Raw genomic sequence first — 24,320 nt, forward strand, 5'->3', positions numbered from 1 at the left:
CAGACCCAGAATATGAGGGGGATTGGGAGTGCCCAATCTCCATTGGTATTTTATGGCATCCTAAATGAGGGCGGTACTAGACTGGTATAGAACAGGTGTTCAAAAGCAATGGAGCAATATTGAACAGACACTGATAGGCAGAATGCCCCTTAGAGCTCTCATATGGCAACTGAAGCGAACGTGGCTCCCTCTAAAGTATATTCAACTGCCAGTTCATACTACTTTAAAAGATTGGGGGAAGTGGAAAAGCTCACTTGTGGGAGATTGGAAATATTTCTATAGCTCCAATATAAAAGCCAATATAATACTATACCCTGGGAGTCAGATGAAACTCTTCTCTATGTGGGACTCAAAAGGTATTAAAAGTTTGGGCCACCTGTGGCAACAGGGAGCTATGATTCCATTCCAAACATTACAAGACCAATATGATCTACCCCATAAGGATATATTTGCTTTCATACAAATCCGACATTTCATTCAGACCGAAAGGATGCATAGGGATCTGGGAATGGGCAAAACGCAACTGGAGAATAGGTGTGACCATGTGGATATCTTTACAAAGGCGATAACACAGTTATATAACTTTGTCAAAGATCCTCCAGTTAAACCGTCCTTCATGAGAGCCTGGGAGGTGGATATAAGTAGGCCACTATCTGAAGCTACCTGGGACTCCATATTTCTAGCAACAAAGAAAGGATCTCCTTATGCTAATTTGGCAGAGAATTGCTGTAAGGTACTTCTAAGGTGGCATTACTCTCCTGTCTATGCAAAATCGCATCCTCCAATGATCCGCACCTTTTATCATATGTGGTGGTCTTGCCCCCAGGTCATATTATTTTGGGATTCTATAACACAAATTATACAACAAATTTTGCAAGAAGTGATCACTCTAACCCCTGAACAGGTGCTTTTGAATTTACCCATAGATACAACACATGATAAATGTAAACTGGCCCATCTGATAATAATGGCCGCTCGATGTGAGCTTGCTTTGCAATGGAGATCTGTCGATTTGCCCTCTTATGGATAATCTATGGGTTAGATTAAACAAGCTATGGAAGCTCCATAGGGGTGTTGCTCTTTCAACAGCCTCTAAAGGAAGGAGCGTGCAGTGGTGGCAACCTTTAGGCGATTGGTTATCCAAGAGTGGGGCAATGGGAGAGGTAGAGTTGGATAGAGCTATACCCCAGTGATTCTATTATTTTGCCTTATCTTACTGTTTTTCGCGAAGGTGTTTAAGGACTTCCATGTAGCTGCCCTGCAAATCTCTTGCGGTGAGACGTGTTGGCATTCCGCCCATTTGAGAGTAGATGTGCACCTGCGAACGAGTAGAATGGGCTCGAAGTCCAACCGGCAGAGACCTACCACGTCACAAGTATGCTGAAGTTATAGCTTCTTTCACCCATCGAGCTATCATAGTTTTAGATGCCATATTACCTCTCCTTGGACCACTCCCCAGCACAAACCGATGGTCAGACAGATGAATCACTTTCGTAACCTCCAGCTAATACAGCAAAGCCCTGCGAACAGCCAGTTTCCATAAGTCTCTAGAGAGAGAATCCAACTGGTCCAAATCTGGGAAGGATGGGAGCTCCACAGGCTAATTTAAGTGAAAGGAGGAAACTACCTTTGGAAGAAAGGAAGGAACAGTTCGTAAAGAGACTCCAGTATTAGAAATTCGCAAGAAAGGTTCTCTGCAGGATAATGCCTGAAGCTCCAACACCCCACAAGCAGATGTGATAGCGACCAGGAAAAATCACCTCTAACATGAGATCTTTCAGCGTCGCCCTCTTCAGAGGCTCAAAAGGCGGAACACACAGAGCCGTGAGAACTAAATTTAGATTCCAAGAAGGACAAGGATGTTGGATCGGAGGTCTCGAGTGTTTCGCTCCCCGAAGGAAATGAGGCACATCTGGATGCGTCGATAATGTCACTCCTTGAATGGTACCACGTAAACAACCGAGAGCTGCTACCTGAACCTTGAGAGAACGGCACGACAAATTTTAAATATTGGGCTTATATTGGCAAAGGGCTCCAGGGGCGATCTGGGTAACTATAGACCAGTGAGCCTGACTTCAGTGCCGGGAAAAATAGTAGAAACTATTCTCAAGGTACAAAACTTAGATTGTAAGCCCTCTGGGGATAGGGAAATACCTACAGTACCTGAATGTAAACCGGTGTGATATCTCGATTGAGATCAAATGTCAGTATACAAAAATAATAAATAAATAAGATCAAAATCGTAGAGCATATAGAAAGACATGGTTTAATGGAACACAGTCAACTTGGATTTACCCAAGGGAAGTCTTGCCTAACAAATCTGCTTCATTTTTTTTGAAGGGGTTAATAAGCATGTGGATAAAGGTGAACCGGTAGATTTAGTGTATTTGGATTTTCAGAAGGCGTTTTACAAAGTCCCTCATCAGAGGCTTCTAAGAAAACTAAAAGGTGTGTGTATATATACATATATATACATATACACATATACACACACACACTAGTCCAAGTACAGATCCCTGAGGCACTCCACTGTTTACTCTTTTCCACTAAGAAAATTGACCATTTAATCCTACTCTCTGTTTCCTGTCTTTTAACCAGTTTGTAATCCATGAAAGGACATTGCCTCCTATCCCATGACCTTTTAGTTTTCTTAGAAGCCTCTTATGAGGGACTTTGTAAAACGCCTTCTGAAAATCCAAATACACTAAATCTACCGGTTCACCTTTATCCACATGCTTATTAACCCCTTCAAAAAAATGAAGCAGATTTGTTAGGCAAGACTTCCCTTGGGTAAATCCAAGTTGACTGTGTTCCATTAAACCATGTCTTTCTATATGCTCTACGATTTTGATCATATATATATATATATATATATATACACACATTTATATAAATGATCTGGAAAGGATTACAAAGAGTGAGGATATCAAATGTGCAGATGATACAAAATTATTCAGCGTAGTTAAATCACAAGCAGACTGTCCTACATTACAGGAGGACCTTGCAAGACTGGAAGATTGGGCATCCAAATGGCAGATGAAATTTAATGTGGACAAGTGCAAGGTGTTGCATATAGGGAAAAATAACCCTTGCTGTAGTTACACGAATGTAGGTTCCATATTAGGAGCTACCACCCAGGAAAACCCAGGAAAAAGATCTAGGTATCATAGTGGATAATACTTTAAAATAGTCGGCTCACTGTGCTGCAGCAGTCAAAAAAGCAAACAGAATGTTAGGAATTATTAGGAAGGGAATGGTTAATAAAATGGAAAATGTCATAATGCCTCTGTATCGCACCTTGAATAATGTGTACAATTCGGGTCGCCACATATAAAAAAAAGATATAGATGCGATGGAGAAGGTACAGAGAAGGGCAACCAAAATGAAAAAAGGGATGGAACAGCTCCCCTCTGAGGAAAGGCTGAAGAGATTAGGGCTGTTCAGCTTGGAGAAGAGATGGCTGAGGGGGGATATGATAGAGGTCTTAAATGAGTAGATGTGAATCGGTTATTTACACTTTCGAATAATAGAAGGACTAGGTGGCATTCCATGAAGTTAGCAAGTAGCACATTTAAGACAAATCAGAGAAAATTCTTTTTCACGTAACACATAATAAAGCTCTGGAATTTGTTGCCAGAGGATGTGGTTAGTGCAGTTAGGGTAGCTGGGTTCAAAAAAGGTTTAGATAAGTTCTTGGAGGAGAAGTCCATTAACGGCTATTAATGAAATTTACTTAGGGAATAGCCACTGCTATTAATTGCATCAGTAACATGGGATCTTCTTAGTATTTGGGTAATGGCTAGGTTCTTGTGGCCTGGTTTGGCCTCTGTTGGAAACAGGATACTGGGCTTGATGGACCCTTGGTCTGACCCAGCATGGCAATTTCTTATGTTCTTAACCCTTGGATAGTCCAGCCTGCAGGAAACACAAAATGTCAGACACTGACTCCCGGATCGGAACTACCTCCTGTTCTAAACACCAAGCTTCAAATACTTTCCACACCCAGACATAAGTCAAGGAAGTGGAGGGCTTGCGGGACTTTAAAAGGGTCGCCACCACCGCGTCAGAATATCCTTTGCTCTTCAAACGTCGTCTCTCAAAAGCCATGCCACTAGACAGAAGCGATCCGCCTCCTCCAAACAGACGAAGAAGTGCTGGGAAGAAGTGCCGAGAAATCCTGCACATGCAGAGATTCTGCCACAGCTAGATTGCACAGATCCATGAACCATGGGCGTCTTGGCCACTCTGGAGCCACTAGAATCACCTCCACCAGGTGAGTTCTATTCATCAGAGTACCTTTACGATAAGAGGCCACTGAGGAAAGATGTACAGCAACACGTTTTCAGCCAGGGGAGCACTAGAACATCCACGCCTTCGGCTCCTGTCTCCCTGCGCCGACCAAAGAAATGTGGGACCTTGGTATTCTTGAATATCGCCATCAGATCCATACTAGGAGTGGTCCACGTGTTGCATATGAGCTGAAAAGCTTCGTCTGCCAGCTCCCATTCCCTGGGATCGAGATGGTTCCTACTGAGAAAGTCTGCCTGAACGTTGTCGACTTCGGCTATGTGAGATGCCGCAATGCTGACCAGATGTTGTTCTGCCCAGCGTATCAACTGTTGAGCTTCTACCGTCACTGGTCGACTTTTGGTCCCTCCTTGGCGATTGATATATGCCACCGTGGTCGCATTGTCGGACAGCACCCTGACTGACTTCCCCTGGAGGCGTGGAAGGAAAGCTTGTAATGCCAAATACACCACTCTGGGCTCCAGACGACTGAGTGACCACCGAGCCTCCACTTGGGACCATTGCTCCTGAATGGATTTCTCCAGACAAATCACTTCCCAGCCAGAGAGGCTAGCATCTGTAGCGACCACAGTCCACTCAGGCATTACCAAAGAACACCGCGTGCTAAGTTGTCCGAGAGGAGCCACCAATCGAGACTGGACCGTGCAGACTCTGGCAGAGGAAGGGGCAGATGAAATTGCTATGAGACTGGATTCCACCGGGAAAGAAATGCTGATTGTAGAAGGTCGCATATGAGCAAAGGCCCACGGCACCAACTCCAGAGTGGAAGTCATTGATCCCAGGACTCTCAAGTAATCCCGCACTCTGGAAGGGTGTTTGGTTAATAGATCTCGAACCTGACCCTGCAGCTTGCAAATGAGGTCCGAGGTAAGGAAAACTCTCCCCTGTTGCGTATCGAACCGTGCTCCCAGAAATTTCAGGGATTGGGAGGGAACCAGGTAACTCTTGGCAAAGTTGATCACCTAACCGAGCAACCTCAACAGCTGCAGTACCCTGTGGATTGCCAACTGGCAAAGCGCTTCTGATTTGGCTCAAATTAGCCAGTCGTCTAGGTACGGATGCACCAACAATCCTTCCTTCCGAAGCTGCGCCGCTACCACCACCATTACCTTAGTGAAAGTCCTGGGCGCAAGGGCCAGCCCAAAAGATAGAGCATGAAACTGGTAATGACATCCCAGGATGAAGAACTGCGGGAACTTCTGGTGGGTGTCTCGGATGCAGATATGTAAATAAGCCTCCGTTAAATCCAGTGATGCTAGAAATTCTCCCTTTCGCACTGAGGCAATGATTGACCTCAGAGTCTCCATGCGGAACAGAGGTACGCAAAGGCATCTGTTGATCCTTTTTAAATCCAGGATGGGCTGGAAGGTCCCCTCCTTCTTAGGAACCACGAAGTAGCTGGAATAGCGGCCTCTTCTCTGCTCCGCAGATGGGACTGGCGTAATGGCGCCAAGCTCGAGAAGACATTGTAATGTCTCGTGTACCACCTTTTGGTTTTTCCTCGTACGCGCATGGGGAGATCAGAAACCTGTCCTGAGGACAATGTACAAAATCTAACGCATAACCTTGTCTTATCACGGTAAGGACCCACTGCTCAGACGTCAACTTGGTCCATTCCTTGTAAAAGAGCGATAGCCTGCCCCCCACGACCGGAACAGAGGAATGGGCCAGCCTCATTTAATTGCGTGGATTTGACTCCAGGGGCAGACTGGGGATTACCGGACCTACCGAACCGGCAGTCTCGAAAGGACTGAGACCATGTCTGCTGTCTTTTGAACTCTGGTGAAAGGAAGGACCCGAAGATCGTGATGGTCGAAACCGCAGATTCTCATGAAAGCGAGACAGAGTAGAAAAGGAGCTCCTCGACTTGGTTCGAACCTCTGGCAATCTATGTACCTTATTCTCGCCCAGGGACTGAGTCATGTCCTCCAAGTTCTTTCCAAAAAGCAACTTGCCTTTAAAAGGCAACAACCCGAGCTGAGCTTTTGACGAAATGTCTGCTGCCCAATTCCATAAACACAGAAGTCTGCATGCAGAGATGGCTGACACCATGGACCTGGCCAAAGTTTGTAACAAATCGTAAAGCGCATCCACGCTATACGCTATCACTGCTTCTAGGCGACCGGCCTGGAGAACCTCTCCCTCCAACAGACCTTCGTTGGGCTGTAGTTGCTACACCCAGCGAAGGCCCGTACGTAAGGAAAAACTGCTACACATGGCAGCTCGAATTCCCAAAGCCGAAACTTCAAATATCTTCTTGAGCTGAAGTTCCAACTTTCTGTCCTGCAGATCTTTGAGGGCCGTTGCTCCAGTCACTCGGATGGTGGTCTTTTTAGTGACAGCCGACACAGCCACATCCACCTTGGGAACTCTGAGTAGCTCTAAAGCTTCCTCTGGTAGAGGATAAAGCTTATCCATAGCCGTACTCACCTTCAAGCCCAGATCTGGGGTATCCCATTCCTTAAACAGTAAATTCATAACAGAGAAACGAAAAGGGAAGGAAGAGGTGGGGCCCCTCAGGCCCAACAATACCAGATCCATAGCCCACAGCTTAGCTTCCTCTGGCGGCACCTCAAGACATAATTCCCCCAGAATCGTGGGGATAAGCGGCCCCAGTTCCTCCTTTTGAAAGAGGCGGACCACCTTAGGGTCGTCCTCTTCCACAGACTGGGTACCGCGGCCCGACTCCTGTTGCTGGTCTGCATCTCCATCCACCCCCATCGGGGGCTTGGACTGCAGGTCCTGGTTATCCGGCACCAAGGAATCAGAGTCTGTCTGAGACACGACGGACCTTAATGGGCGTATAACCTTTGCAGGGCCTGAGCCATCCTTGGACCTGCGAGAGCACACCTTAGACCTGGACCTCTTCTGGGTAGCTTTGCAGAGATCCAGCAAAGCAAATTTCTCCCCAGCCTACTTCTTCCCAGACTTCCTAGCCTTAAAGGGCTTATGAAGAAGCAGGCCAAATTCTGATGAAAAAGAGGAGGAGTCTGCAGCCCCCTCAGGGCTATCCTCCGACTCTGGAGAGTCTGGACCTGCCGGGCCGCCCCCCCCCCCCGGGGGCCATTTGTTGAGAGGAGAGGGAAGGTGGTAAAATCCCCTCCCCCATCGCTGATCTCATGGCTTCCCTGAAAGAGCTCAAAATGGCTTCCATTCCCGCACTCAGCGGGAACGGATCAGCTGTAGAGGCACTAGGTGCAGGAAACCCTGAAAAAGCCTTGCGCACACAGAGCCACCCATCCCGGGCCAAAATGGAGGGTCCCTCCCTTCCGGGGAGATACCCCAAACACAGGCCATTCCGAGAGAGGTGCTCCAGGGCATCGTGCGCAGCAGAAAAATGAAAGAAAAATGCGGCAAAAATCATGGGGACTCAATTGGTCGCAGCAGGGAGGGAAGGGAGAGTCAGTGCGCTGAGATCAAAAAAACAACCAGCAAACTTTTTTTTTTTTTTTTTACACTACATTACTTGCCCGGCAGCCGTCCTTGGGTCCTGATCGTTCTGGGGCGAGTGAGCCGGGCTCCCCGGTATCACACCCAGAGCTGCTCTTAGTTGGTAATAGGGCCCTCGACCCCTACCAGCAGCAGCCTGCAATACCAGGGGGGATGGTCCCCTCAGGACTTAGCAACCCCCCTGGGAGGCTGAAGAAATCCTCATTTGATCTCTCTTTTTTTTTTTTTTTAAATCTAATTTTAATTTACAGAACATCAACCTGAACCTTCTGCCTAACTATCACCTTTTCTTTTTTTTTTACACTAGGTAATCAGAACACACTAAGTTTTGCATCTCCACCATCTGCTGGAGACAGAGAAATACAGACAGACTGTAGGTGGCACCTTAGGATATAGGGCAGAGTCTGTCAAAACTTCTCTATCTCCATCTGCTGGAAGGGAGACATAACCCAGGAGTCTGGACTGATCCAGGTACTTACAGGGAACAGCTTAATGGTTATGGCAGCAGGCTGGGAACCAGGGTTCAAATCCCACTGTCACACTTTGGGCAAATCACTTTTCCCTCCATTGCCTCAGATACAAACTTAGACTGCAAGCCGTCTGGGGGATAGGGCTGAATGTAAGCCACTTTGAAGTGCCAAAAAATGGAATATAAATGCAAATAAATATTTAACTGAGTAACAGCTCAGAAGAGCTGAGCTGGGGTTTACTCTACATTATTTGGCAAACTGCATTGCTCCTAATATGAGATATCTTATAATAGAAACTAAAGATTTTTCTCTTACTGGCTGTTTGTAGTCAGTATTTACCAGTACCCCATTCACCATCCCCAAATGCCCCTGGGATTTAATTAGAGGATATCACTTGACTCTTTATACCAGGAACGGGTAAGATGAGATAGCAAGATAGAGATGGTTTGTTTTTATCCCATTTAAAAATCTCCCTTCTGCTCCCAATTGAGAAACAATGCTCTCAGTTGATTCCTCTAGTCTTATAAAAATTATAATGCAAATAATAAAAAGAATTCTGACTATCTTTAGATTACAAACTATTTTTCATGGTGGAGGAATCTGGCAAAAACTTCAGTCATTCTGGAACACAGAGGTCTCCCCAAAGCTGATAAAATACATTTAAATTCAGCAAAATAGACAGAGCAAGGGAACTAATACCAAAAATAGGAATTGACTGGAGGGTTTTGTGCCATTTATTTCTGAGTTTTGCAACCTTGAACTGCTTTGGACTGTAGCAAGCAATCTGCAGGTTATAATGGATACAAGTAGAGCATCCTTCTCACTATTCTTTATCCACAGCATAAAGGGGCATTGGTTTAGAAAAACATTATTTGTTTAGATTGCTGAATTATTCTACATTAAATGCCCCAAAACTAACCTTTGCTAGTCTGATACATTGTCCTGGGTTCTCATTAGCATGTCCTACTGTTTTTAATACAGGTCTCCTTGGCATAGTTAAAGCTCTTTAACTTGGGCCTGACTGATTGTCTTCTTTTAGGTTTTGGCAAGTCTGTGAATGTCTAATCATAGCTATAAAAACACCAAAGCAGATCCACTAAGATATCTAAAAGATTTCATACATCAGCCAAGTACCAGGGTACAAGAATTTAATTTGCTGGTGATAAATGCATGGGAAATGGGTGACTCCTTTAGAAATATAAGCATATGGTGTAGATCAGTTTTTAAGATAGTTCAGACTGCAGTCACATACGTTCTACTGGAGCAGTGCAGTTTCTCCTTCCAAGAGTCTCCCTGCCTTAAAACAGTTAAAGGCAGAAAGAATATAGGTCCATCCTAAGGTAAAATAGGGCTGCTGGATGATGAGAGTCCTGACATGGGTAGAAAACCCTGTCCTTCATTTCCAGTTGTGATTACCTCGTCCTCGCTCACTGTATGGAGGGTCATTATCTCTGCACTGGAGACATGGGACTGCCTGCACAACGTAAACCGGTTAAACAGCCAGAAGACAGCAGTGAGCAGGAAGAACATTGCCACAGGAGCACAAACAACAATAGCAGTCAGAGCGGCAATATGATGGATCTGTTTGGGCCCAGTTTCAGGAGCTATATGACGCGGATACAGTGGCTGGGAGCAAGAGTGCATTTGTTCATCAAAGCTAGAGAACGGTGGACAAGCAGTGCAATTGTGAGCTGAATTGTCATTGCAAGTATAGCAGGATGGATGACAAGGGGCGCAGACAAGGGCCGACTGGAACATCTGGGACCCATCCTGCATGGCATTGAAAATCTGTCTTTTTCTGTAGTATTTCGGTGGGCAGTATGACAGACACAGATGTTTGAAGGCATAAAAGGGTTCCTGGCATGCTGTAGGAGGGGAAAAAAAACAAAACAAAACAATGAATGTGATTGTTCTCTTTGTATTTCCTTTCCAATTCTCAACATTGTGATGGCTATTTGAAGGCTGCTTACTGGTCTACATGAAAGGCATATTAGTAGATAAATGGAAAAACTCTGCCATGTTCACCCAGCTGTCCCTTTAGAGCTCAGGCAGGAATTGTATCTTGTCCTCTGCTCACTCTAGAGAAGTCAAAAGATAGGATGCGGTCACTTACCCTCACATATATCCTTCATGTTCCACTTCAAACACTTGCCCATTACAGCACTGCTGATCTTTTTCTCCATCATGTTTTCCTCTGTTCCATAGAGCTGCAGAATGAAACTGAACAGAAAACCTGGTGAAGAGATAGCAGAAATATATGAGGGGGGGAGGAAGAGAGATCAGGCAAAGGTTAACTTTTTTTTTTTTTTATAGATGTCAGCAAATAAGGACATTTGACCCTGTTTCAATATTCTGGTTAAGTTTATCTCCCAAAAATCAACCACATTCTCAGGAACAGCCTACTCTTAGTTGCAGCACCAGGCCATGTCTTCACAATCAGCTGGAGACAGAGAATATTGAACAGCTGAAGACAGCACCAGACCGCTAGAGAGAGAGTAAAGTCAGCTTGAGCTTTTTCTCTGTCTCCATCTGCTAGCTGAGGGGGGGGGGGGGGGGGGGGGGGGGGAAAGAGGTACGCCACTTATCTGAACTGGTCTGGCATAGACGATAAAGAATGATTAGAAAGGGAATGGTGAATAAAACAGAAAATGTCATAATGCCTCTGTATCGCTCCATGGTGAGACCGCACCTTGAATACTGGGTACAATTCTGGTCACCGCATCTCAAAAAAGATATAATTGCGATGGAGAAGGTACAGAGAAGGGCTACCAAAATGATACGGGGAATGGAACAGCTCCCCAATGAGGAAAGGCTGAAGAGGTTAGGACTTTTCAGCTTGGAGAAGAGACGGCTGAGGGGGGATATGATAGAGGGGTTTAAAATCATGAGAGGTCTAGAACGGGTAGATGTGAATCGGTTATTTACTCTTTCGGATAATAGAAAGACTAGGGGGCACTCCATGAAGTTAGCATGGGGCACATTTAAAACTAATCGGAGAAAGTTCTTTTTTACTCAGCGCACAATTAAACTCTGGAATTTGTTGCCAGAGAATGTGGTTAGTGCAGTTAGTGTAGCTGTGCTTAAAAAAGGATTGGATAAGTTCTTGGAGGAGAAGTCCATTACCTGCTATTAAGTTCACTTAGAGAATAGCCACTACCATTAGCAACAGTAACATGGAATAGACTTAGTTTTTGGGTACTTGCCAGGTTCTTATGGCCTGGATTGGCCTCTGTTGGAAACAGGATGCTGGGCTTGATGGACCCTTGGTCTGACCCAGTATGACATTTTCTTATGTTCTTAATTCTAGTTCTTACCTGGCACATGAAACCAAGTCAGCCTGCAGCCTATGCTAGGAAATATCCCAGCCCTCACACATACATTTCCGAGAATCTAATCAAAACCTTGCTGCCATTTTCTGTTGATTGATCTTGTCCCTCTTCTTTCTGGGAGCTTGATGCAGTTGTACCACTGCTCTGGGGAAATCAGCTTCATCTTCTTGCCCTCTTTGGCCCTCCACTCTTTGACGTGCTTGAGAATATATACTTTTCCTTTGTAGTCCAACATCAGGGCCCTTCCCCCTCCTAGATTTCTTTGATGTGGGACAGATGCAGATGCTTAAGTTCTGTCAAGGTATGTTTTCATCGCATCTGCTGGTTGGTTACTCCAGGTATCCAGTAAAGAAGGAAGGGTTTCCTCATATTTCCTCTACTCCTCCCTCAACTTCATATTATGACCCCTTGTCCCTGAATTTATAGTTTTAATGGAAAATGCCTTCTGATACTTTAGCAGGCTTGAATAAAGATTTGAATGTTTCTATCACATCCCCTTTCCTTTCTCTCTTTCCATGGGTACGTTTTGAATGTGTGAACCCTCTGTGTAGTCTGTTTTGCAGGCCTTGTATCATGTTGATAGCCATTTTCTGAATCACTTTCATCCTATCAATATCTAGTTTCACCAGGCACCTAGATTTAGCCATGGTAAAAGCAGGCTGGCTCATGTGTTTCCAATGCTGATGGGAGGGCTTAGTCGGCTAGCGTTAACTAGCTAAATTTAAGGAACTAAAACCCCAAGCAGGCCTAAATGCAGCCAATTTAGGGTAAGTTTCAAATAGTGAGGAGGAATAGCTTAGTGGTTAGAGCAGTGGGATATGAACCAGGGCTCGAGTCCCGCTGTCGCTCCTTGTGACCTTGGGCAAGTCACTTTACCCTCCATTGCCTCAGGTACAAACTTAGATTGTAAGCCCTCTGGGGATAGAGAAATACCTACAGTACCTGAATGTAAACTGATGTGATATCTCAAGATCGTATGTCAGTATATAATAAATAAATACAGCTTAGCGAATGGAAACTCTGTACTTCCTGTTCTGTAAATATAAACTGCAGCCATAGAAACTCACCAACAATTGCAGAGCATTATAGGATGTGTTCCCTTAGTATTCACCATAACAAAAGGAAAAATTAGTTCTTACCTACTAATTTTCTTGATTCCTAACAGACCAGTCCAAACCAGTAACACCGGTATAATAGCAGCAAAATTACACTTCTGTCGCAAGTAAGAGATCATGTGTTTTCCATAGCGGGTCCAAAAGTTTGGAATTCTCTTCCGCAGATGTTACATTTGATACCAGATAGAGATTTAAAAATGAGCTAACATGGCTATTCAAAAATGCATAACACCTAACATCAGAATGTAGAGAACCACAATAATAAGACAGACAAGAGATACTAATTGAAGCATGAGGAATAAATTTAATGAATGAATGAATGAAAGAATTTCAACACAACACACTAATAAATATGTAAAATGTGTACTATTTGATCTTCTGTACTTCTCATCTTATGTATATGTATATGCTCATTCTGTTTCATTGTAAACCGGTTTGATATGCATTTTATGCAGGAAAATCGGTATAAAAAAACTTAAAATAAATAAATAAATAAAATAAATATGTATTGGTACATGTCTTCTGATAGATGTTAATAACTGTTTTTTAATACTACCTCTGTAATCCGTCTTTGCTTGTTAACCCATAGCTATGAATGTTACTTTGTAAACAGTTGTGATCTTTACATGGAACAACAATATATAAAATGTCTAATACATAAATATGGGATTTTCTCAGTCTCCATCTGCTGGCAGAGATGCATAACCCCATTGGTGGGGATTGGCCTGCCTGAAAGCAGAGGAAGTTAAAATAAACCATCCCTTACAAGCAAGGGTAATAAAAACCTTTGGTGAAGCCAAAAAACTAGGCCTGACACCCCTAAACAGAGGGTATAACTCCTTGAATAAAGCAACCAATCGATAAAATACATTACAGTCATATATTAATATCCACAAAGGAATGGTCTTCAGTTTCAAAGACTGGAATTTTGGAGTGGTCTGGTAGGACTCATGGAAAGGCAGCAGTGTCTAAAGCCATCTACATTCAACCTGTAAGGTTTGGAGAAAGTATGCAATAAAGTTGCCGCTCTACAAATAACCCACGGAGACACTAACTGACACTCAGCCCATGAAGCCACTTGATCCCTTGTGGAGCAATCCTTAAGACTTCAGGAACTTGCAAACGTACACTGACAAAACTGTCTTTTTAATCCATCTGGCTTCAGAAATTTTTAATATGTATAATAGAGAAAGGAACCTTAATATAACCAACACCCAGAAAAATAATTTCCGCATTAGTGCATGCTAGGAGGGGCAGACCTCGGTACAGATTTTTAAACTCATATGAGACAAAATATATCTCACAGAATCCTGCTAGTGTGCTTTAATCATTGGTCCTCACAACCTCCTCCCTTATTTTATTTTTTTTTCTAAAATATTCTACTTAAAAAAACCAAACCTTTATTTTATTCAATTTCTATCAAAATTCTAAAGATTTAAAACCAAAGCATATCCTTGCCGGTGTTCATCCCCATACACTAATGTTGGCTATTTCTATTCAAACCATTATAGGACACCGAATCCACACATTTACCATTCATAGAAACAGCCATATAGTTGTACTTAACTTATAGCATAAATTATTTTGTGAAATCAATTCACTTGGCTGTTACATTGCACTTTCAAAATTCCCTAAAATAGAAATTGAATAAAATAAGATTAAAAAAAAAAAAAAAAAAGAATATTTTAGAAAAATAAGAAATAAAATAGGAAGGAGGGAGATAGTGTGCTTTAGTCATTGGTCCGCACAAACAGGACTCCGATATTTTGTCTCATTTGAGTTTAAAAATCTGTACTGAGGTCTGCCCCGCCATTAAGAGTATTAGTGCACTAATGAGGAACTGATTTTTCAGAAGCTTTTAAACATCTCTCCTTTCTTGCAACCATTGAACACAAAAAGATGAGCTGACTTCCAAAAAACATTTGTGACCTTCAATACCTCAGGAGTACCCTACGAACATCCAGCACATGAAGCTCCTTAGACTACTCTTCAGGACCTTCCTAAAAGAAAGTAATTCTGACTGACCGACCTAGAGAGAAGACACCACCTTAAGCAAAAAAAGATGGTACTGTACAAATAGATACCCCTTCCTCTGAAAATTTGAGGATAGGGTTTCTGCATGACTATAACTGCAACTGAAATACACCTCACCAAAGCAATTACCACCAGAAACACTGTCTTCAGTGTAAGATCCTTTAAGGATGCCTGTTTGATAAGCTCAAAAGGAGACTTGCATGAGGCTTTCTGAACAAAACAGAGTCCATAGTGGGACCAATTTCCTAACTGGTAATTGCAAATACTTCACTCCTCTTAATCTCAGTAAGGAAAAGGAGAGGGGTTGGTTTAATGTGTTATTAGAAGAGGAAATTCAATATAAGTTTGATTTAACCCAACATATTTTGAGTGGGGAAATAAACCTAGTATGCTCCTGGCATGAAAACTGAGAAATCAGTATGTTCAGAAACAAAACTGTAAAGATAAAAGATGAGTAACGGGATTTCTTATAAAATAATGACTGTTTAAGGGAGTAGTTTATGCAATTTTATCATGAGTTGTATAAGGATGATCATTCAATACAGATGAGGGAGATAAAGGAACAAGATTTAAATACTGTTCTATCAATATCAGAGGAAATTGCAGAAAGGCTGGAAAAAGAAATTACTGGTTAGGAAGTTCTTGTGGCTGTATCTGCTTTCAAAGTTAAAAAAATCCCCTGGGTTGGATGGCTTCACAGCAAAATGTTATAAGAAATTAAAAGATTTGTTAAGCCAACCCTTCTAAAGTTGTTCAACTCTATTATAAGACCCTAAACTATCAATGAATATGGCCAGGATCATTGATCTTCCTAACCGGGGAAAGATGATATTTTTGGAACTTATATAGGCCTATACCCTTTAAAATTCAGACTTAAAATACTAGTAAAGATCTTAGCAAATCGACTGAGTCAAGTACTTCCTGGGTTGGTGGTAGATGATCAGTCAGGGTTCATACCAAGGAGAAAGGCAGCAGATAATATTAGAAAGATATTTAATTTGATATAAATGGGGGAGGAAGGAGGAGATACTTACTATTTTGTTGTCAATTGATGCTGTAAAGGCTTTTGAAAGAGTGTATTGGCATTTATGTTTGCAAACCATGTAGCTAGGAGGAATCATTTTGACTTAACTGCATAGTTTATATTTGTGCCCTGAGGCCTGTATTAAAGTAAATGGGAAATACTTTAGGTATTTTGCTCTGGGAAGAAGAATTAGGCAAGTGTGCCTGTTCTTTTCTTTACTGTTTGCATTAGTCGTGGAACCTCTAGAAGAGAGGGCATGTCAATTAAGAGATATTCAATGGATTTCAATATCTCACTCGAATACAATATAAGATTACTTTATTTGCTATTTTATTTACTTTAATTAAACCATTTTTTACATTGCCAGTCCTAGTGTGAAAACTGGCAGTTTTGGGGAAAGTTGCAGGATTTAAAGTAAATATGAGAAAATCAGAGGAGCTGAAAGGAAAATTGTTTGTAGCTGCTAATTTTCATTCCTGGAGTCCCAGAGATCAGTTCGGATAAATGGGTTGCAATTCCCTACCAGCAGATGGAGACAGAGAAGAAAAGCTTTACTGTACTGCTGGTACATAAGATAGTATGCTACCTGCAGTTGCTCAGTATGCACTGTACCCAAGCTAAGAAACAAACCAACTAACAACCACTTGCAACTGAACAGGGGGAATGTAACCCTGAACTGGAGAACACCATCCAAGATAAAGATTTTGAATGCCAAACAAGGCAACAACTGACACATATACATATAGAATAGAGTAGTCATCTGGAGGAAGTGACATCACCCGATCTGATGGCGGCTTAGATTCCCAGCTCCGCTCCTCCAGCTTATTAATCTCACTTCATCCTCCTCAAAATATAGTGAAAACCCGGCAAAAATCGCAGCACTCCTCTCTGGTGAATGCCAGATGGCGTCAAGGAAATAAATCGCGGACCTAAAACAATTTTCGTTCACAGCCATGGCTGATCAGCTTCAGGACCGCATGGCTGATCCTGATCGGGGTGAGCAGAGGCCCGCTTCTCCCTTCCCAGCCGAATACTGCAGCGAACCACGGGAGACCGAGGAATCAGCAATTACTCGCGCACTGACTTCCAAAGGTGGTTTGGTGAGCTGAAAGAGGGCATGGGAACTTTAAAAAGTGAATTACAGCAGATAGCTGCAGAGCTACTATGAGACTTTGCAGGCCTGGGGGACCGTGTGGATGCCATAGAGACTCAGGCAGGGGAGTAGAGTGAAGCTATAACTGTACTGCAGCAAGAAGTAGACCAGCTAAAACAGGGAGCTGGTTAGAGGATTTAGAGAATCGATCCAGAAGGGGGAATTTAAGGTTCAGGAGCATACCTGAAGGTGAAGGCTATCAGGACTGCACCACAATAATACAGGACGTTTGCAGTCTTATCCTGAAAAATCAGACTACAGAAGAAATACCCCCTCTGATTAAATTGGACAGGGCACATAGAGCCCTCACCAAAACGAGAGGAAACACACCCAGAGATATTGTGGTGTGCTTCCACACCACAATAAGCTTATGAACTTAAAGAAAAAATACTGCAGCAAGCGTGGCAAACCCCAGATTTTCAATGGCATGGGGCCAAAGTGAAAATATTCCAAGACCGATCTCCAATTACTATAAAGAAGAGATGCGAATTTCGTGAAGTACTACAGGTCCTCCAGGCAGGAAACTACCATTATAAGTGGTTATTCCCTTTTGGACTTCAATTTACAAACCAGGGTGTCTCATCAAGAGTCAAAACCGTGGAAGAAGTTTCAAACTGCTACGAGTGGCCAGTCTATTGAAACACCCCGCTGAAAGCGGACAAGATGCACACTTCGGGCTACCCTTTGGAGACTCCACAGAAATGGCAGAGTCCAGTATGGGGGAAAATGCTTAAGACGACAGTCAGATGGCCAGCTAATCTCCAGGGAATCTGCGCCGTGAGTCTAGAAGGAGCCAGTGTGTGACACTCTGGCAAGCTTTAGTTAGCAGTTGATAGGCATTTGCAGTACTTAGTATTACTGTATTGATGTTCACAGTTTGCGAGGCATTAGTTAAATCAATTTTGGTATGCTATTCAAGCACAGTTTTTTGAATGAGTGGAGGATGTTCATAGCAAATGTTACGGGGGGGGGGGGGGGGGGGGAGAGCAGTGGGATGTGCGGCCGCCAAAAAAGGTTTGTGTGTGGCGTTAGTCCTCTGGGAGCGTTAGCGCCAGCTATGGGAGGGATAGGGTGGGGACTGGGGAAAAAGGATGGGGAGTTGGGTCACTGACACTCTACAGTCCTAATTTTACACAACCAAGATAGAAAGAGAAGGTTGGCCTATACCATACATTTTGGAAGGGAAAAGTGTTGAATACATACACTGAGCAGTTCAGGAAATTGCAGAGGATGGGGGAGAAATTCTCACCATGGGAGAATTAAGAATGATGTCTTGGAATGTTAAGGGGCTTAATCTATACTAATAAACGAAGCTTGACCGACGTGCCGCAAATGCGCAGTAGAGAGCAGCTCTACTGCGCATGCGCGCACATCGGCCAGAGCTCAGCGTGTCAGGAAAAAAAATGGCGCCTGCTCCTTAGGAGCAGGACCGGCAGCGGCAGCGAGCAGGACCGGCGGCCGTGGCGGCGACGACGAGCAGTAGCCGCGGAGGCAGGGAGGAGCAATAGTGGCGGCGACGCGCGCGTACGAGAGAGAGAGGCAGGGAGGAGCAGTAGCGGCGGCAGCGTGCGAGAGGCAGGGAGGAGCAGTAACGGCGGCGGCACGCGCACGGGAGGGACACCCCGTCTGCCGGTTGTGGATGAGCTGGGAGGAGAGTGAGCTGAGGGGAGGTGGGAGAGAGTGAGATGGGAGAGGTGGGAGGGGAGGGGGAGAGAGTGAGGTGGGAGGGGAGGGGGAGGAGGGAGGAGAGAGAGAGGTGGGGGGAGGGAAGAGAGAGAGGGGGGTGGGGGGAGGTGAGAGGGAGGGAGGGAGGAGAGAGAGAGGGAGGTGTGGGGGGAGGGAGTGGAAAGGAAATGGACCAAAAAAAAAATTTTAATGTAGCCTGTTGTTACGGGCTTAACGGCTTGTTCTTTCTATAAACGAAAACTATTATTACAAGATGCCACCAGGGGGAAAATATATGTTCTCCTATGCCAAGAGACTCATCTAAGGAAGAAATATGAGAAGCTACTGCTTTCACAACAATTCCCTATGCAATTCTTTGCCGCAGCCACAGTAGGCCACAATACGGGGGAGTGGGTATTCTTTTTTCAAAAATTGTGACAGTAGATATTGTTTCCATTGTGCGAGATACTGAAGGTAGATACATTATCATCAAGTTTAAAATGGGTAATACAACTTACACTATTATAAATATATACACCTCTAATACAGGTAAAGGTCCATTTTTTGAGAAACTGTCTACCATTCTTCAACAGTGGGTGGAGGGCTCCTTAATAATAGGGGGGACTTCAATATCATCCGGTACCCCTTTTTAGACTTGAGTGGGGGAGGAGGGAGTCATTCCAGACACCATAGGAAGGGTCTGAAAACCCTTCTGAGAGACTGGAACTTGATAGATGCTTGGCGATTATATCATCCCCCAGAGCATAACTACACATTTTACGCAAAAGTGCATAAAACTTACTCGAGTTGATTACTTCTTTGTTGATAAAGATATCACTAATAAGATTAAATCCACAGAGATATCCCCAATTACGTGGTCTGACCATGCAGCTATTACACTAACACTACAGAAATTAGGCATACAATCAGGAGAATATTGTATTGAGAGTAATGAGTAAAGAGATGGAGAAATTTCTAGAGGAAAACAACAATGGGGAAGTGTCTGCTAACACATTGTGGGGTTAATCGGGTCGATACCCGGCATCGGGTCAGTACCCGGCATTGGGAAATGTCCCGGAATCGCTGGCACCATCGATGGAAGAGACTTCGGTACTGATTGTACCGGCATCGGTGAAGTCTATGTTAAAGGGGACGTCACCGGCAGAGGTGCCGGTAGTTGTTCCTTAATCGCTTGTAAAACTGCCTCTTTTATGTAGGCTGCGATGTCCTGTGGCATCAACGAAGGTGGTGCCACCGGTGGAAGTGACGTCGGAGTAGGCCCTTCAGGCACCGAGGGTATAGTAAGTTTAGGCCGTTTTGGTAACGGTTCTCCTCGGTCAAGTGCCGACGGTGAGGTCGGGGCGTGTCTGTGGCGATGTTTGTATTTAGGCCGGACGTCTACTGCCGAGCGTATCGACGATGTCAACGGGGTAGGGGAGGATTTATCTCCGGAACAGTCAGTTCGGCGCTTTTTTAACAGTACCTTTTTCGATACTCCGGATGGCGAAGATTTCAAAGAAGTAGCTGGAGAAGGAGTCAGTTGTAAGCTGAATAGCTGTTGTATCTTCTCCTGGTGGAGCTTACGGCCTTTTGGCGTCATCTCTTGACATTTCTCACACGATGAAATGTCATGTTTTTCTCCGAGACATCTAACGCACTCTTCGTGCGGATCGGTAACCGACATTGTGCGGTTACAATTCGGGCATTTTTTGAACCCTGAGGACATCTTGACATCGACGGCTGTCGATGACAGAAAACTGAATTTCGTTTTTTGTTTTTTTTTGAAAAAACCGAAATAATTCACCAGCCGGTGATATAAGAAAAACTTTGAGACCCCTAATGGAGAGAAGTATATACTAGAATTGTAACACTGAGGTAACTCAGAGGGCTCCGATATCTGTGCTGCTGTCCAGCTGCGCGGAAAAACGAAGACTGAAGTGAGACCCCTGTGGCAGAGAATATCATGGCATGCTGAGCATGCCCAGTAGCCTCAGGCTGCCAGTCAAAAGTTTCTAGAAACTTTGACAGAAGTTTTCCCGCACTAGGGCTCCGTTACTGACGTCACCCATATGTGAGGACTAGCATCCTGCTTGTCCTGGGATAAAACAGGTTATCCTGGCAGCTCGAGCTGAAATTGCATGCTCATGGAAACAGAGGGCAGTATCTCCTCAAACAAGGGTACTTCAAAAGACCAACAAAAGTATGGTATCTCAGCAAGACAACAGTTGAAAAAATACATGAATCAATGGAATAGATTTACCACATAGTGGAACAAACAAGACCACTCATCCATATTTGGTACAACTCATCCTTCATGAGCAATGGACTGTTAGGAGAGGGTGGGAAGTGGAGGGGGGGAAATGGAGGGGTGACGACACAAAACAAAAAGTGTAAGATGTATGAATTACATATTTGAAGACAGCAGAATTGTATAGCAGAATTTTATTATGTATCAATGTTTCTTTATAAACATATGTTGTTACATTTAAAAAATATACTGTAAATTAAAAAAAAAAAAAAAAAGAATAGAGCAGTCTTCTGAAAGACAGGCCAGGTCTCTGGACTGATCTGTGGGACTCAAGAACCAAATTTTCCTTTCCTTATCGTCCCCCAGATCAGTCCAGATGAATGGGATGTACCCAAGCTTCCCCAAACTGAGCAGGAACCCAAAAGTCCTGCTTGTAATACCCCCCCCCCCCCCCCCGTCTAGTGCCCAAAAGTCTTTAATACTTGGGAAAAAAAGTATAAAGACCAAGTTGCCACCTAATTGATCTCCTGCAGCAATATCAACATACATTCTGCCCAAGATGTAGACTGTACCCTTATGGAATGAGCCCACAGTTCCTCCAGAAACCATAGTCCTTTGCATATGTAAGCAGAATCAATAGCTTTCTTAATCCACTTGGAAATTGATGCAGACTTAAGAAAATAGCCACTACTTATCACTGAACAATAGCAGCATGGGATCTATTTGGGATCTTGCCAGGTACTTGTGACCTGGATGGGCCACTGTTGGAAACAGGATACTGGCCTTGATGGATCCCAGTCTGACCCAGTATGGCAAGTTCTTATCCTTCCTATCGGAGGCCAAGATAGAAACGAGTAAAGAAGATAATCCTAAAGCCACTTTTGCGACAGGGCATCCAGGCCTTTCAATCCTGTCTCTCTTCAACCATACAACCTCAGAGCCTTTGTATTCACCTTTGCTGCCATCAAATCCAACAGAGGTTTCCCCCACCTGGACCTATTGACTGAGAATGCTTCTTCCACCAGCTCCCATTCCCTGGAGTCTAGCCTGTGCCTGCTCAATAAGTCCACCTGCACAAGCTCACGGTGATGTGAGAAGCCGAAAGAGCCCACCAGAATACCACCTCCAGTTGCAAGAACAGCGCTAAGCTTCTGGTTCCTCCTTGCTTATGTACACTACTGCTGTTGCATTGTCTGACAGTATTCTCACTGCCTTCCCTCTGATTAGAGGCAGAAAGAGTTGCTTACCTGTAACAGGTGTTCTAAGACAGCAGGATGTTAGTTTTCACACATGGGTGACATCAACGGATGGAGCCCAGCATGGAAAACTTATGTCAAAGTTTCTGGAACTTTGACTAGGCACACTGAGCATGCCCTATACCACTTGTCTCCCTTCAATCTTATAACATAAAATTATGAAAAAGAAAAATATATAAGGAGAAAACCCAACTCTGTGGGGTGGCAGGCAGGTTTCGTGAGAACTAACATTCTACTGTCCTAGGAGAACACCTGTTACAGGTAAGCAATTCTGCTTTCTCTTAGGTCAAGCAGGATGGTAGTCCTCACATATGGGTGAAACCCTAGCTACAGACTACTCCCCAACACAAAAGGGGACCAATAGACACCAACCAGGTGCCAACAGGCAAAACACCACAGTGCTGTTGGTAACAAAGGGGGAGACAACCTGAACCTAAAAATGGACACTAGGCAGGGAGAGTTGGGGTCTACACCTTGAAGAGATTCCTGAGGACAGACTGGCCACATCTACTGTCACGTCAGCCATCTTTGTCCAGACAGTAATGGGATGTGAAGGTGTGGAGATAACTCCAAGTCACAGCCTTGCAGATCTCCTCTACAAGTGGGCCCCAAAGTTGCCATGGTGACAATGAGCCCAAAATGCAGTCCCGGCTGGGCATAACAGAAGGAAATGCAATCTGCTAGCCAATTGGTTAGTGTCTGTTTGGCAACGGCAACTCCCAACCAACTGCTATCAAAAGAAATAAAAAAAAAAAAGGCTCTCTTGCAGTCCACACTGCAGTGCTCATTCACCTTGGTGCAAATGAGGCCTGGGAAAGAATGCTGGCAGGACGATTGACTGGTTAAGATGGAAATCTATTACCACCTTAGGCAGGAACTTAGAGTGGTCTTATGTACACACCCTGTCATGAAAAACCTTAGAGCAAGATGGATAAGTCACTAAGGCCTGGAGCTCACTGATCCTGCGCACTGAAATGACTGCCACGAAAAATATGACCTTCCGGGTCAGGTACTTCTGGTCACAGGAGCACAGTGGCTCAAAAGGAGTTGTCATCAGCCGAACTAGCACCACAGGAGGTCCCAAGACATGGCGTGAGGCTTTAATTGAAGCAGGCCCCGCATGAAACGTACCACTATAGGCTATACAGAGATGGACCATGGTGGTATGCGCCAATTGCACTGAGATGTCTAATGGAGTTGGTTTTTAAGCCAGCCTCCGATAGGTGTAGAAGGTAACCAAGCAGTTTTTGTGTGGGGCAAGAGAACGGATCCAGGGCCTTTTACTCACACCTCATGGAAAAACACCTCCACTTCAGTCCATAGGACTTTTTAGAAGTCACCAGGATCAGACAGACATCCTCAGAAAGATCGAGCAGTTGCAAAATTAACCTCTCAACATTCAGGCTGTGAGAAACAGAGCCTGGAGGTTGAGATGCTGCAATCTGCCTCAGTCTTGCATGATGAGCTCTGAGGAAGTTCAGAATGGACAAGTCCCAAAGGAGTGGAAACCATACCTGTCTCGGTCAATGAGGGGCTATGAGGATCATAGTCCCTCTGTCCTTGCAAAGCTTCAGGAGAGTCTTCAGGATTCACATAAGAAGACCCTTGCCCTAAATGGCGGGCAAAAGCATCCGAGGCTGGTTTGCCATCTGTTCTGTCCAGGGAAAACAGTCGCCTTCCTGTTGCAGGGGGGACGTGAACGGATCCACATCTGGGCTCTCCTAAAGGCAGAAGATCCGGTTTGCTACCCCCCTGATACAGAGACCACTTGTGGGATCTGAAGGCACAACTCAGCCTGTCTGCTATCATGGTCTATGTTCCAGCCAGATACATGGCTCTGAGCTCCTTCCCATGGGACAGGGCCCAGGACCAGATATGGACTGCTTCCTAACACAGGAGGTATGGTTTATTTATTTATTTGGTTTTCTATACCGATATTCAAAAAAACATCATGTTGGTTTACAGAGGAAAAACAAACACCTCAGTAAGAAAATGAAATAAAGCGTACACATAATAAACCAAAATATAAAAACAATATTAATAAAATATTCAAAATACTAAAGCAAAGCAAAAGAGGAGGATTAATCGATCTGGGAAAGCTTGCTGAAATAGCCATGTCATCTGGAGCTCTAGGAAATTGATTTGACAATGTGCTATATACAGCTGCCCTGAGAGCCAAGGCCAAAAAGTCAAACACTCATTTGAGGTGAATTTCCATCTTCCAATCTTGAGCATCCTTCCTGCACAGCCTTCCACTGGGATTGTTTT

General features: G+C 44.1%; 1 protein-coding gene across 5 annotated transcripts in view; it reads right to left on the minus strand.

Annotated features, from left to right (window-relative positions):
• Positions 1-8,944: 8,944 nt before the first annotated feature.
• The window catches only part of PCSK4 (proprotein convertase subtilisin/kexin type 4), a 91,124-nt gene continuing 75,748 nt past the window's right edge, over positions 8,945-24,320 (minus strand). For 4 of the 5 annotated variants that reach the window (XM_029613320.1, XM_029613319.1, XM_029613318.1 and 1 more), the window contains exons 14-15: positions 10,342-10,461; positions 8,945-10,093 (exon numbers count right to left, since the gene is read on the minus strand). In XM_029613320.1, the coding sequence (XP_029469180.1) occupies positions 9,564-10,093; positions 10,342-10,461 (650 nt within the window). In that variant the 3' untranslated portion in view covers positions 8,945-9,563. Of the gene's footprint in view, positions 10,094-10,341; positions 10,462-24,320 lie in introns of those variants that run through there. The other variant, XM_029613322.1, reaches the window with a different exon arrangement.

This window comes from Rhinatrema bivittatum, chromosome 8 (genome assembly GCF_901001135.1).
Source record: "Rhinatrema bivittatum chromosome 8, aRhiBiv1.1, whole genome shotgun sequence".
Lineage (NCBI taxonomy): Eukaryota > Metazoa > Chordata > Amphibia > Gymnophiona > Rhinatrematidae > Rhinatrema > Rhinatrema bivittatum.